At 44.4% G+C, this 12,928-nt stretch overlaps 1 protein-coding gene across 7 annotated transcripts in view; it reads right to left on the bottom strand.

Moving 5' to 3' along the window:
- Positions 1-12,928, bottom strand: part of ahi1 (Abelson helper integration site 1) — a 21,003-nt gene extending 8,075 nt beyond the window's left edge. For 2 of the 7 annotated variants that reach the window (XM_014197421.3, XM_014197470.3), the window contains exons 1-15: positions 12,826-12,928; positions 12,340-12,454; positions 12,071-12,207; positions 11,324-11,949; positions 10,927-11,081; positions 10,497-10,686; positions 10,030-10,222; positions 9,804-9,899; positions 9,510-9,695; positions 9,071-9,217; positions 8,676-8,808; positions 7,666-7,789; positions 2,089-2,318; positions 1,620-1,726; positions 1,354-1,472 (exon numbers count right to left, since the gene is read on the bottom strand). In XM_014197421.3, coding sequence (XP_014052896.2) covers positions 1,354-1,472; positions 1,620-1,726; positions 2,089-2,318; positions 7,666-7,789; positions 8,676-8,808; positions 9,071-9,217; positions 9,510-9,695; positions 9,804-9,899; positions 10,030-10,222; positions 10,497-10,686; positions 10,927-11,081; positions 11,324-11,949; positions 12,071-12,207; positions 12,340-12,349 — 2,453 coding nt within the window. In that variant the 5' untranslated portion in view covers positions 12,350-12,454; positions 12,826-12,928. Of the gene's footprint in view, positions 1-1,353; positions 1,473-1,619; positions 1,727-2,088; positions 2,319-7,665; positions 7,790-8,675; positions 8,809-9,070; positions 9,218-9,509; positions 9,696-9,803; positions 9,900-10,029; positions 10,223-10,496; positions 10,687-10,926; positions 11,082-11,323; positions 11,950-12,070; positions 12,208-12,339; positions 12,455-12,818 lie in introns of all 7 variants that reach the window. The other 5 variants (XM_014197437.3, XM_014197430.3, XM_014197444.3 and 2 more) reach the window with 5 other exon arrangements.

Genomic DNA, 12,928 nt, shown 5'->3' with positions numbered 1-12,928 from the left:
CTCCTACAGACAGTGAGTCACGTGGCCGTGGCTTGCTATAAAAAGCAGGCAGACAGGCATCGAGGCATTCAGTTACTGTTCAATTGAATGTTAGAATGGGAAAGATGAGTGACATAGGCGACTTTGAGCGTGGTATGATCGTCAGTGGCAGGCGTGCCGGATCCAGTATAGCAGAAACAGCCACCCTCCTGGGATTGTCACGCATGGCAGTATAGGAATATTTTGAAGATAAATACACAACGCAGAGGATGAGAGGACGAGAGTACTAATGGTCAATAGCGAATTGTAAATAGGAGTTGGGTTTCAGTTTAACATCTGTTTAGGATCTGTGGAATGGCACTCCTGAACTCAGAGCGACGTGTGCCACGTTGTCATTGGTCTGTACATTGAGTCAGGGGCAGGATACTTGTTATTACTTTGTTCAGTGGAGAAAAGCTGAGGAGAGGGGAGACTGAACATCTGAACATCTATCTCTCAGCATAACATCTTGATTTGTCCTTCTCAAATAAACCTATTTTTCTCCCCCTGATTTGCTTTGGAGTTTGTGTTATTGAAGAATAACATCAATTGCCAACAGCAATGTCTAGGGTTCACCGAGAATGGCGCGACAAACAAAAAACATCCAGTCAGTGGCAGTACTGTGGGCGAAAACAGCTCGTTGATGAGAGAGGTCGAAGGAGAATGGAAATAATCGTCGTGCAAGCTAACAGGACGGCCACAAACTGACAAATAACGGTGCAGTACAACAGTGGTGTGCAGAACGGCATCTCTGAACACACAACTCATTGATCCTTGTCACGGATGGGTTATTGCAGCAGACAACCACACTGGGTTTCATTCCTATCAGCTAAAAACAAGAAGAAGCGTCTCCAGTGGGCACGCGATCACCAACCCTGGACAAAAGCAGGAGTGGAAAAACATTGCCTGGTCCGACGAATCCCAGTTCCTGTTGTGTCATGCTGTTGGCAGAGTCAGGATTTGGCTTAAGCAGCATGAGTCCATGGACCCATCCTGCCCGGTACAGGCTGGTGGTGGTAGTTTAGTGGTGTGGGGAATGTTTTCCTGGCATATGTTAGGTCCCTTGAGCAATGAATGTTTTTCTGACACCTTGTAGAATCCATTCCCTGAAGAATTCAGGCTGTTCTGGAGGCAAAGGGGGGTCAGACCCGGTACTAAATGGGTGTACCTAATAAACTGGTACACCCATTTAGTACCGGGTCGGACCCCCCTTTGTGTATATCGATCATAACACGTTGGGAACAAGTACAAAGATGGTGAACATTTTTGTACTCAGGGCACCATTGCGAAAGGAGACTCTGGTCTCAATTGGGCTTTAAAAAAATATATATTTACACTCTGAGATCCATCACCCTGACAACACTGTCTTTGGCGTGGATCAGTAGACGGCGACCATTAGGATGGACCTCTAACGTGTTGATGGGAAGGCCATTCAGGTCACTCTCTCCTATCTCCTGCAGGACAAAATAAAATATGAATCCAGCTCTCCAATGTGAATGACTGAATAGACTTCATTGATCCCCAGAGGGGACATTGTCACCAGCATAAGACACATTTTGGGTGAACATTTCATGCAATAAAATGCATTATTGTTCTCAAACCTTCTCAATCTTCCAGTGACGACACGGTCTCTGATGCAGACTGTCATCAACTGACGTCCTCCACACAATGATGAACCCAACGTTGTCCGCAGAGAACATTCGGTTTCCTGAATAAATATACAATAAACACATTACTTTCACATTTCAATTCTCATGCGAAAAGGGCGGTAAGCCATCCACCAAATGCCATGAATAGATACTCTAGGCAGGAACAGAAAACTGTTATTCTCTAATAGAAAGAGACTGCTGAAGTAAAAAGTGCTTTATAAACACACTGGTCCCGTGTGGCTCAGTTGGTAGAGCATGGTGTTTGCAACACCAGGGTTGTGGGTTCGATTCCCACGGGGGACCAGTACGGAAAAAAATGTATGACATGTATGCATTCACTACTGTAAGTCGCTCTGGATAAGAGCGTCTGACTAAAATGTAAAATAAAAAAATGAGATTGATTGATTTACTGATTCCATACCTTCGGAGTCAAAACACAGAGCGTTGATGAAGCTCTTGTGACCCTCGAACTCCTGGAGCAGCAGTCCGTGGACATCTTTGACGTTCACCCTCCAGACCCTCACCAGACAGTCGTACCCAGCTGTCACCACCATGCCCTGGGCCGTCGGGTGGTACTGAGCACAGTAGACAAACGACGGGTGGGGGAGCACCTTCTGGGCGATGGCCTGGAGCCTCTGCACATTCCACACTCTGCAAGAGACAATTGAGAGGGTTGAGAGGGATCTTAGTGTTGAACAATTAGATCAGGATATCAGACATGTTGAAGAAGAGACTGCATGTGCTGATGATGACGGAGTGCTAAGCTTGCTGAGTAAACTTACTCTTACTTATACCCACCGTGTTCTTTTTATTTTATTTCACCTTTATTTAACCAGGTAGGCCAGTTGAGAACAAGTTCTCATTTACAACTGCCAAGATAAAGCAAAGCAGTGCGACAGAAACAACAACACAGAGTTACATGGAATAAACAAGCATACAGTCAACACAATAGAAAAAAAAAGGAAGTCTATATACAGTGTGTGCAAATGGCATGAGGAGGTATGGCAATAAATAGGCCATAGTAGCAAAGTCCGCTAACAACCTGCCCACTTGACCCTATCCCCTCCTCTCTTCTCCAGACCATTTCCGGAGACCTTCTCCCCTTCCTCACCTCGCTCATCAACTCATCCTTGACCGCTGGCTACGTCCCTTCCGTCTTCAAGAGAGCGAGAGTTGCACCCCTTCTGAAAAAACCTACACTCGATCCCTCCGATGTCAACAACTACAGACCAGTATCCCTTCTTTCTTTTCTCTCCAAAACTCTTGAACGTGCCGTCCTTGGCCAGCTCTCCTGCTATCTCTCTCAGAATGACCTTCTTGATCCTAATCAGTCAGGTTTCAAGACTGGGCATTCAACTGAGACTGCTCTTCTCTGTGTCACGGAGGTTCTCCGCACTGCTAAAGCTAACTCTCTCTCCTCTGCTCTCATCCTTCTAGACCTATCTGCTGTCTTTGATACTGTGAACCATCAGATCCTCCTCTCCACCCTCTCCGAGTTGGGCATCTCCGGCGCGGCCCACGCTTGGATTGCGTCCTACCTGACAGGTCGCTCCTACCAGGTGGCGTGGCGAGAATCTGTCTCCGCACCATGTGCTCTCACCACTGGTGTCCCCCAGGGCTCTGTTCTAGGCCCTCTCCTATTCTCGCTATACACCAAGTCACTTGGCTCTGTCATATCCTCACATGGTCTCTCCTATCATTGCTATGCAGACGACACACAATTAATCTTCTCCTTTCCCCCTTCTGATAACCAGGCGGCGAATCGCATCTCTGCATGTCTGTCAGACATATCAGTGTGGATGACGGATCACCAGCTCAAGCTGAACCTCGGCAAGACGGAGCTGCTCTTCCTCCCGGGGAAGGACTGCCCGTTCCATGATCTCGCCATCACGGTTGACAACTCCCTTGTGTCCTCCTCCCAGAGTGCTAAGAACCTTGGCGTGATCCTGGACAACACCCTGTCGTTCTCCACTAACATCAAGGCGGTGACCCGATCCTGTAGGTTCATGCTCTACAACATTCGCAGAGTACGACCCTGCCTCACACAGGAAGCGGCGCAGGTCCTAATCCAGGCACTTGTTATCTCCCGTCTGGATTACTGCAACTCGCTGTTGGCTGGGCTCCCTGCCTGTGCCATTAAACCCCTACAACTCATCCAGAACGCCGCAGCCCGTCTGGTGTTCAACCTTCCCAAGTTCTCTCATGTCACCCCGCTCCTCCGCTCTCTCCACTGGCTTCCAGTTGAAGCTCGCATCCGCTACAAGACCATGGTGATTGCCTATGGAGCTATGAAGGGAACGGCACCTCCATACCTTCAGGCTCTGATCAGGCCCTACACCCATACAAGGGCACTGCGTTCATCCACCTCTGGCCTGCTGGCCCCCCTACCTCTGAGGAAGCACAGTTCCCGCTCAGCCCAGTCAAAACTGTTCGCTGCTCTGGCACCCCAATGGTGGAACAAGCTCCCTCAAGACGCCAGGACAGCGGAGTCAATCACCACCTTCCGGAGACACCTGAAACCCCACCTCTTTAAGGAATACCTAGGATAGGATAAAGTAATCCTTCTAACCCCCCCCCTTAAAAGATTTAGATGCACTATTGTAAAGTGGTTGTTCCACTGGATATCATAAGGTGAATGCACCAATTTGTAAGTCGCTCTGGATAAGAGCGTCTGCTAAATGACTTAAATGTAATGTAAATGTAAAGTAATTACAATTTAGCAGATTAACACTGGAGTGATAGATGAGCAGATGATGGTGTGTAAATAGTGATACTGGTGTGCAAAAGAGCAGCAAAGTAAATAAAAACAATATGGGGATGAGGTAGGTAGATTGGGTGGGCTATTTACAGATGGACTATGTACAGCTGCAGTGATCGGTTAGCTGCTCAGATAGCTGATGTTTAAAGTTAGTGAGGGAAATGTAAGTCTCCAGCTTCAGCTATTTTTGCAACTCGTTCCAGTCACTGGCAGCAGAGAACTGGAAGGAAAGGCGGCCAAATGAGGTGTTGGCTTTGGGGATGACCAGTGAGATATACCTGCTGGAGAGCGTGCTACGGGTGGGTGTTGTTATCGTGACCAGTGAGCTGAGATAAGGCGAAGCTTTACCTAGCATAGACTTGTAGATGACATGGAGCCAGTGGGTCTGGCGACGAATATGTAGCGGGGGCCAGCCGACTAGAGCATACAGGTCGCAGTGGTGGGTGGTATAAGGCGCTTTGGTAACAAAACGGATGGCACTGTGATAGACTGCATCCAATTTGCTGAGTAGAGTATTGGTAGCTATTTTGTAGATGACATCGCCGAAGTCGAGGATCGGTAGGATAGTCAGTTTTACTAGGGTAAGTTTGGCGGCGTGAGTGAAGGAGGCTTTGTTGCGAAATAGAAAGACGATTCTAGATTTGATTTTGGATAGGAGATGTTTGATATAAACAGTTGCATATCGTGGGGACTATTCAATGCTATTGCAGTCCGCCACAGGATGTTTTTGTGCTGGTCAAGGGCAGTCAAGTCTGGAGTTGTACATTTTTTGAAAGGGGCATGCTTATTTAAGATGGTGAGGACATTACTTTTAAAGAACGACCAGGCATCCTCGACTGACAGTCGATTAGAAAGGCCTGCTCGCAGAAGTGTTTTAGGGAGCATTTGACAGTGATGAGGGGTGGTCGTTTGACCGCGGACCCATAGCGGATGCAGGCAATGAGGCAGTGATCGCTGAGATCCTGATTGAAAACAGCAGAGGTGTATTTGAAGGGCAAGTTGGTCAGGATAATATCTATGAAGGTGCCAATGTTTACGGATTTAGGGTTGTACCTGGTGGTTTCCTTGATAATTTGTGTGAGATTGAGGGCATCTAGTTTAGATTGTGGGACTGCTGGGGTGTTAAGCATATCCCAGTTTAGGTCACCTAACAGAACGAACTCTGAAGATAGATGGGGGCAATCAATTCACATATGGTTTCCAGGGCACAGCTTATGTTACTGAGCATACTACACCACACATCATTGACACTGAACAAAAATCTAAACTCAACATGCAACAATTTCAACGATTTTACTGAGTTACAGTTCATATACATAAGAGTAGTAGGGCTGATTACCAACAAAGACGAGACAGCCTACAGGGAGGAGGTGAGGGCCCTGGTAGTATGGTGCCAGCAAAATAAAGGAGTGATCGTGGACTTCAGGAAACAGCAGAGGGAGCACCCCCCCCATCAACATCGACGGGACCGCAATGGAGAAGGTGGAAAGCCTCAAGTTCCTCGGCGTACACATCACTGACAAACTGAAATGCTCCACACAGACAGTGTGGTGAAGAAGGCGCAATAGCGCCTCTTCAACCTCAGGAGGCTGAAGAAATTTGGCTTGGCACCTAAAACCCTCACAAACTTTTACAGATGCACAATTGAGAGCATCCTGTCGGGCTGTATCACCGCCTGGTACAGCAACTACACTGCCCGCAACCGCAAGGCTCTCCAGAGGGTGGTGTCAAAGCTGGGACCGAGAGACTGAAAAACAGCTTCTATCTCAAGGCCATCAGACTATTAAATACTGTTAAATAGCCATCACTAGCACATTAGAGGCTGCTTCCCTATATAGATAGACTTGGAATCACTGGCCACTTTAATAATGGAACACTAGTCACTTTAATATGGTTTACATATATTGAAATACTCATCTAATATGCATATACTGTATTCTATCCTATTCTACTGTATCTTAGCCTCTAACATTGCTCCCGCAAATATTTATATATTCTTAATTCCATTCCTTTAGATTTGTGTGTATTGTTGTGAAATTGTTAGATATTACTGTTAGATATTACTGCACTGTTGGAGCTAGAAACACAAGCATTCCGCTACACCCGCAATAACATCTGCTAAACACGTGTATGTGACAAATACATTTGATTCGATTTTTATAAGGAAATCAGTCAATTGACATGAATTCATTAGGCCCTAATCTATGGATTTCACATGACTCGTCGGGGCGCAGCCATGGGTGGGCATAGGCCCACCCACTGGGGAGCCAGGCTGAGCCAATCCGTTTTTTCTCACAAAAGGGCTTTATTAGACAAAAAATACTCCTCATTTTCATCAGCTGTCCATGTGGCTGGTCTCAGATGATCCCGCAGGTGAAGAAGCCAAGTGGAGGTCCTGGTTACACGTGATCTTCGGTTGTGAGGCCGGTTGGAAGTACTGCCAAATTCTCAAAAATTACGTTGAGGGCGGCTTATGATAGAGAAATGAACGTTAAATTATTTGGCAACACCTCTGGTGGACATTCCTGTAGTCAGCATGCAAATTGCATCCTCCCTCAAAACCTGTGGCATTGTGTTGTGTAACAAAACTGCACATTTCAAAGTGGCCTTTTATTGTCCCCAGCACAAGGTGCACCTGCGTAGCAATAATGCTGTTTAATCAGCTTCTTGATATGCCACACCTGTCAGGTGGATGGATATTCTTGGCAAAGGATTTTGTGCATTTGGAAGATTTCTGGGATATTTTATTTCAGCTCATGAAACATGGCACAACCCTTTACATGTTGAGTTTATATTTTTGTTCAGTATATTATACAGTATATTGTGCATTGGCCTTCCCTGTAGCTCAGTTGGTAGAGCATGGTGTTTGCAACGCCAGGGTTGTGGGTTTGATTCCCACGGGGGGCCAGCACAGGAAAAAAAAAAATAATAAAAAAAAATAATAATAAATGTATGAAATGAAATGTATGCATTCACTACTGTAAGTCGCTCTGGATAAGAGCGTCTGCTAAATGACTAAACTAAAATGTAAATGTAAATGCATGCACCATTAGAGAGGCATTGTGCCTAGTGCACACATGCCCCCTAGAGGAGATATGTGGTATGTGGGTATGACTTCAATACATTATATTAGTGACAACACATACACAAATATATCCTAAGCATCGGCGTAATCTAATCGAGGCTGCATGTTTATCCTTCCCAGGCAGGGTATATTTGACGTACAGGTAGACCATTTACCTGACGGTGCCATCAGAGGAGGAAGACAGGAGGCTCCGGTCGTCTCTGGACCAGCAGAGATCATACACGATACTGAGGTGGCCGTTGAAGGCAGCCAACACCTTGCCTGAAGGAATCTCATACACTGAGAAAAAAATTAAATAATGAGATAACTTCAATAATAAATAAAAAATTCACACCTGTTTGGGAGTAGCACACAGAATTCCTTCCTCAAGTGAATCAATCTCCTTAGCTCAGTGTAAGTGACGTTTTCACACTTGCAACAAGGCACTAAAGTAATACTGCAAAAGATTTGGCAAAGCAATTAAACTTTTTGTCCTGAATACAAAGTGTTATGTTTGGGCCAAATCCAAAACAGTACCACTCTCCATATTTTCAAGCATATGTTATAGATATGCTAGTAATCATTAAGTACTGTGGAGTTTTTACAGGATAAAAAAATAAACAGAATGGAGCTAAGCACAGGCAAAATCCTAGAGGAAAACCTGGTTCAGTCTGCTTTCTACCAGACACCGATGAATTCACCTTTCAGCAGGACAATAACCCCAAACACAAGGCCAAATCTACACTGGAGTTGCTTACCAAGAAGACAGTGACTGTTCCTGAGTGGCCGAGTTACAGTTTGACTTTAATCTATGGCAAGACTTGAAAATTGTTGTCTAGCAATGATCAACAACCAATTTGACAGAGCTTGATGAATTTTTTAAATAATAATGCGCAAATGTTGCACTATCAGGATGTGGAAAGCTCTTAGAGACTTACCCAGAAAGACTACAAAGTATTGACTCAGGGGTGTGAATACTTAAGTAAATGAGACATTTCTGTATTGCATTTCTAAAAACATGTTTTCCCTTTGTCTTATGTGTAGATGGGTGAGAAAAATAATCTATCTAATCCATTTTTAATTCAGGCTGTAACACAACAAAATGTGGAATAAGTCAAGGGGTATAAATACTTTCTGAAGACACTGAGCACTAAGGTAGCTCTGAGTAGGGGTTTACAATTCTTACCTATGATGGGGAAGGCATCTCTGTCAGCACACGCAGCAGCCAGCCTCCTCCCGTCGTGGGAGAATCGTATCGTGAAACAACCCATCTGACCACCACGGAACGACAGCATGGGCTTATTAGGGATCCGGCACACCTGCAACACAAATACAACTTCATCAAATAACACATCTGGGGACAATTGATGGCATTTCTAGATTTCCCAGCAAACGCACAACCATCACAGAACATTGTGTAAATGTTGTCTCAAAGTTGTGTTTCTCAACATGCCATCATGACTTTATAACAACAATTGGACAGCCCTTGAATTGGGTAGCAGTTCGATACTGTTAGACAACAGAACAGAGATAGAACAGAGAGTCGAGATTCTTAGAATAGAAGTTCTTTAGTAAACAGACCTGGCCAGGCATTCTGCTCCAACGGAGCTCAGGTTTGTTGCCTAGAGGTGTTATGGTTTTCCTGGTGATCTCACTCTGCAGCTCGCTAAAGGAAGTGGAGCCTCTCTCCTGCTGCAGGGCCATCATGGAGCGGATACTAGGGTCCACCTACACAACAGACCAGCACAACATATGGTCAAACCTCAACATCATTGGACCAAACCACAACTCACCATTTGGGAAATAAAACAGCCCAAAACAGCAACTCATGGATGAAGATTTGATTTCTACAACTAAACTGCTACTACTACTACTACTAACGTACTAATACATTACTATTATACTATTGCTATTAGTATTATTAGCATTATCATCATAGTGGTGGTAGTGGTAGTTTTGCTAAAGCAGACATACCAGTAACTTGTTTTTGTAGTATGATTTCAAAGCAGTATCGACTTACATGATCAGGTAGTTTGAGGCCTTTCACAGTGATGTAGAGGGTGGATGTGTATCTGCTACGGGGATATCTCCTCCACCAGTCCACCACCTCAATGGTATTTTCTTGTCTCTTGCCCCGGGGAGGGGGACAGAAGAGCTGCAAACGCAGTTTACTGTCGATGTTCAGCACTCCGTTAGTGCCCACAAGCTGCAGGGAGCCGAGATGTAGAAATAAATTGTTACAAATCTTTTTTTTCCTTCAATAATGGATAAACCATTTGTTATTCATAACTGAAAATATTTCTAAATGCATTACCTTTAGAAATGCCCAGGCGATTTTTCGAAACCCTCGTTCATGTCTGTCGACGTCAACATTGGCTCTGGCTTCCTCCATGGTCATAAAATCCAGGACCTGAAATATATTTAAAAGACAATCTTTTCAAAATGGCCTTTAGGAAAAGGTTTGCGTTTACATCTGGTTAATGCTTGACGTGTGTCAAGATATTGGTGTCACAAACCCATCCTCTTTTCATTATTTTTACCTCAAAAAAGAGCATAACTCGAGGGCCTTCATGGTTATCCTGGAGGAAATACCCAAAGCGCTCATTGAAGATGATCTGCTCATCCCACTCTGGAACTGTTGACTTGTTCTTCTTGAAGTCAAAAGGCTGGGTGATGATGGGAAGGATATGCTCCACACTCTCCTGTTCGTAGAATGACGAGACCGGGCGGTGACTGCCAAAAAACGATTTGATCACAATTCTCGTCACCACCAGTTTTTACATTTGTTGTGACGGCAACATTTAACAATTAGCCTGGTTCCAGATTGGTTTGTGCTGCAAACTGCTATGATCATAGTCAGATCGATTTAAGCTGCAAACTGCTATGTTTATTGCCAAACAACAACCATAGGAGTTGAATAACAGCACAAACAGATCTGAACCACCAAGCTAGTAACACCAAAAACCCACGATTAACAAAATCACAAACTAACAAAACCATTTCTCACCTGTCCTCTTTTTTCACGTATTGCCCAGTCATCTCGTCAATAACGTGGATCTTGACCATGGGGTGTGAGACCAGCAGGTCAGTCTTCAGGCGGTCTGTCCTGTGGATGTAGACTCCCAGGACTAGGTTGTCATCAAAGACTGGTCTTCGAGGAGTTTCAACAATCTCTGTATCACTCTCCTCCTTCACCACTATCACCAAGGAAAGAAGTGTTACTCAATGTTATTATCATGTTATTCACCTTTCAAGTAGAGTATTTTGTGCTTCCATATCTTCGTACAATAGTATCACACTAACTACTGTTACTGAAGATAGCAACAAAAACATCACACCAACTTTTCAAGAACAGCTTAGCCACATAATTAATTCCTAACTGTTCATAATGCAAGTTGTATGACCAGCTGAATGTTTTCTTAGCTTTTTATACCCACATTGTTTAGTTTTTTTCTTCTTTTTGCCTTTTGATTTTAAAGATTCTAGTCTGTCCTCCTCGTCCTCCTCTTGGTGGCTATCTTGGCTCTTCTCTTTGGACCTCTGCCTTTCAGTGATGTCGTCAGACTGGCTGTTCTGCAGATCTTCTATCATACTGTAAAACAAAATGGAAAATAAATATGATCATCTATTCTATGGTAATAGTGGGTAATTTAGGTTTATAGCCTGGTCCCAGATCTGTTTTTGCTTTATAGCCAACTTCTATGGACATTGTTATGCCAAGAATATGGCCATAAAGGTTGCCAAGATAGAACAAACAGATCTGGCTAGGTCATTTACAGCTTTCTTCCAGGTTCATGCAAACCTCACTAGTTATCCAGTAAGATGTCTACACACCTCGTCTCCTTCTCCGGATCCAATGACGACCTCAGCTTCTTCTTCTTCTTCTTTGCACCTTCGTTGTTTAATGCTACTACTTCCTGAGCGGCAGCGTTGGTCTTGTCTGTTGTTGACTTCTTGTGTACAGTCTTCTTCACAGTAGCCATCTCCTCTTCCTGTGCCATCTGCTTCTGGTACTCATGAAGTAACTCATCCTCAGTTTCCACCGCAACCTCACTCTGGACCCCGGACACCTCCTCTCCTCCTTTGCTGTTCCCTTTCTTACTCTTTCTCCTCTGTATATTCGCAGGGTCTTCCGACTCTAAGGAGGCCTTGGATTTGGGTGTTTTGGCATTTCCTGCAGTACTATCAGTCTGGTCGATTTGAATGATATAACTGTCCTCCTGCTGCACTGCGGCTGGAGGCAGCTCCCTTTTACTTTTCCTCTTCCCTTTGGTTGGTTGCTCCTCCTCATCCTGGTTCCCATTGTTGTTGTTGTTGACCTTCTCTGTTACCTCCCTCTCCCTACGCTTGTTCTTGGTGAAACGAGGGCTGCCCTGGTCAGCGTGGTAGGTGTTCTGATGAACAGTCTCATCGTCCTCTGTGTCTTTCACAATGTCAAGGTTTTGTTTCAAAGTTTGGAGCTGAACGAGAAGAGTGGGGTCGCAAAGGTAAGAATAGACATTTTACAGAGACCATGCACAACAAATATTGTTAAAGTGATTTCAGCGCCAAACCTTCTTGATCTGACCTATTCCAACGTACCACAATACTCTCCTGCTCTGGCTGATCTGGGCTCTTCTTCTTCTTCACTTTTTTCTTCTCCGATGTAGCCGGGTCAGTGTATTTCTTGAAGACCTCGTCAAATCTGGCCCTGGTTTTAGCTCGGGCTTCACTCTCACCTAGAGAAGAAATATAGTATGTTACTCTGTTTACTTTATTCATAAGGCCAGGTATTAATTTATTAACCATGGTATGGTATGTAGCCACAATACAGTCTATGTTTGGAAAATATTGCAATTGTGTGTACTCACCTGCTGGCATTCTCGAATGCTGAAGTGACACTCATTCTGCATGCAAAGGGCCAAGGGAGATTTTCCTCCTAAAAAATGCAAGGCAGCAGACTAACCAGATAGCTAAATTAGCTATCTAGTTAGCTAACGTTAGGTCACAATACAATGGTATGGGTCTGACTGCAAACAATGGAAGTTTTCTAACTTTTATTTGAACAATATGCAAGCAAGCCTGCCTTGTCAGTCTATTTTGACCACATGGGTTAGGCCTACTCAACTGATGACAACAAACATAGCTAGCTATATAGAGCTGTGGCTAGCTAGCTGACTAGCTATCTTGCCGTTATTGCTAAGTTGCTAACGTTACTGACATTAGCTAATTCTAGCTAATCTGGCTAGCTAGGCTCACCACAATGATGCCAAACTTAGCGGTGTTTTGCAATATTGTTTATTTAAGTGAATGTATATGCTGACTAACATCGACAACCGGAAAAACATACAATTTACCACAATATTTGAGTAAACGATTGGGACCACGCCACTGGCTCCGTTGCGATGGTTTCCATAACAATAACAGCAATGATGGGGTAAAAATATTGTGGATGACGTT

This window comes from Salmo salar, chromosome 01 (genome assembly GCF_965601325.2).
Source record: "Salmo salar chromosome 01, fSalSal1, whole genome shotgun sequence".
Taxonomy (NCBI): Eukaryota; Metazoa; Chordata; class Actinopteri; order Salmoniformes; family Salmonidae; genus Salmo; species Salmo salar.
The sequence above is the reverse complement of the archived record's forward strand: the minus strand, read 5'-3'. Positions and strand labels throughout refer to the sequence as shown.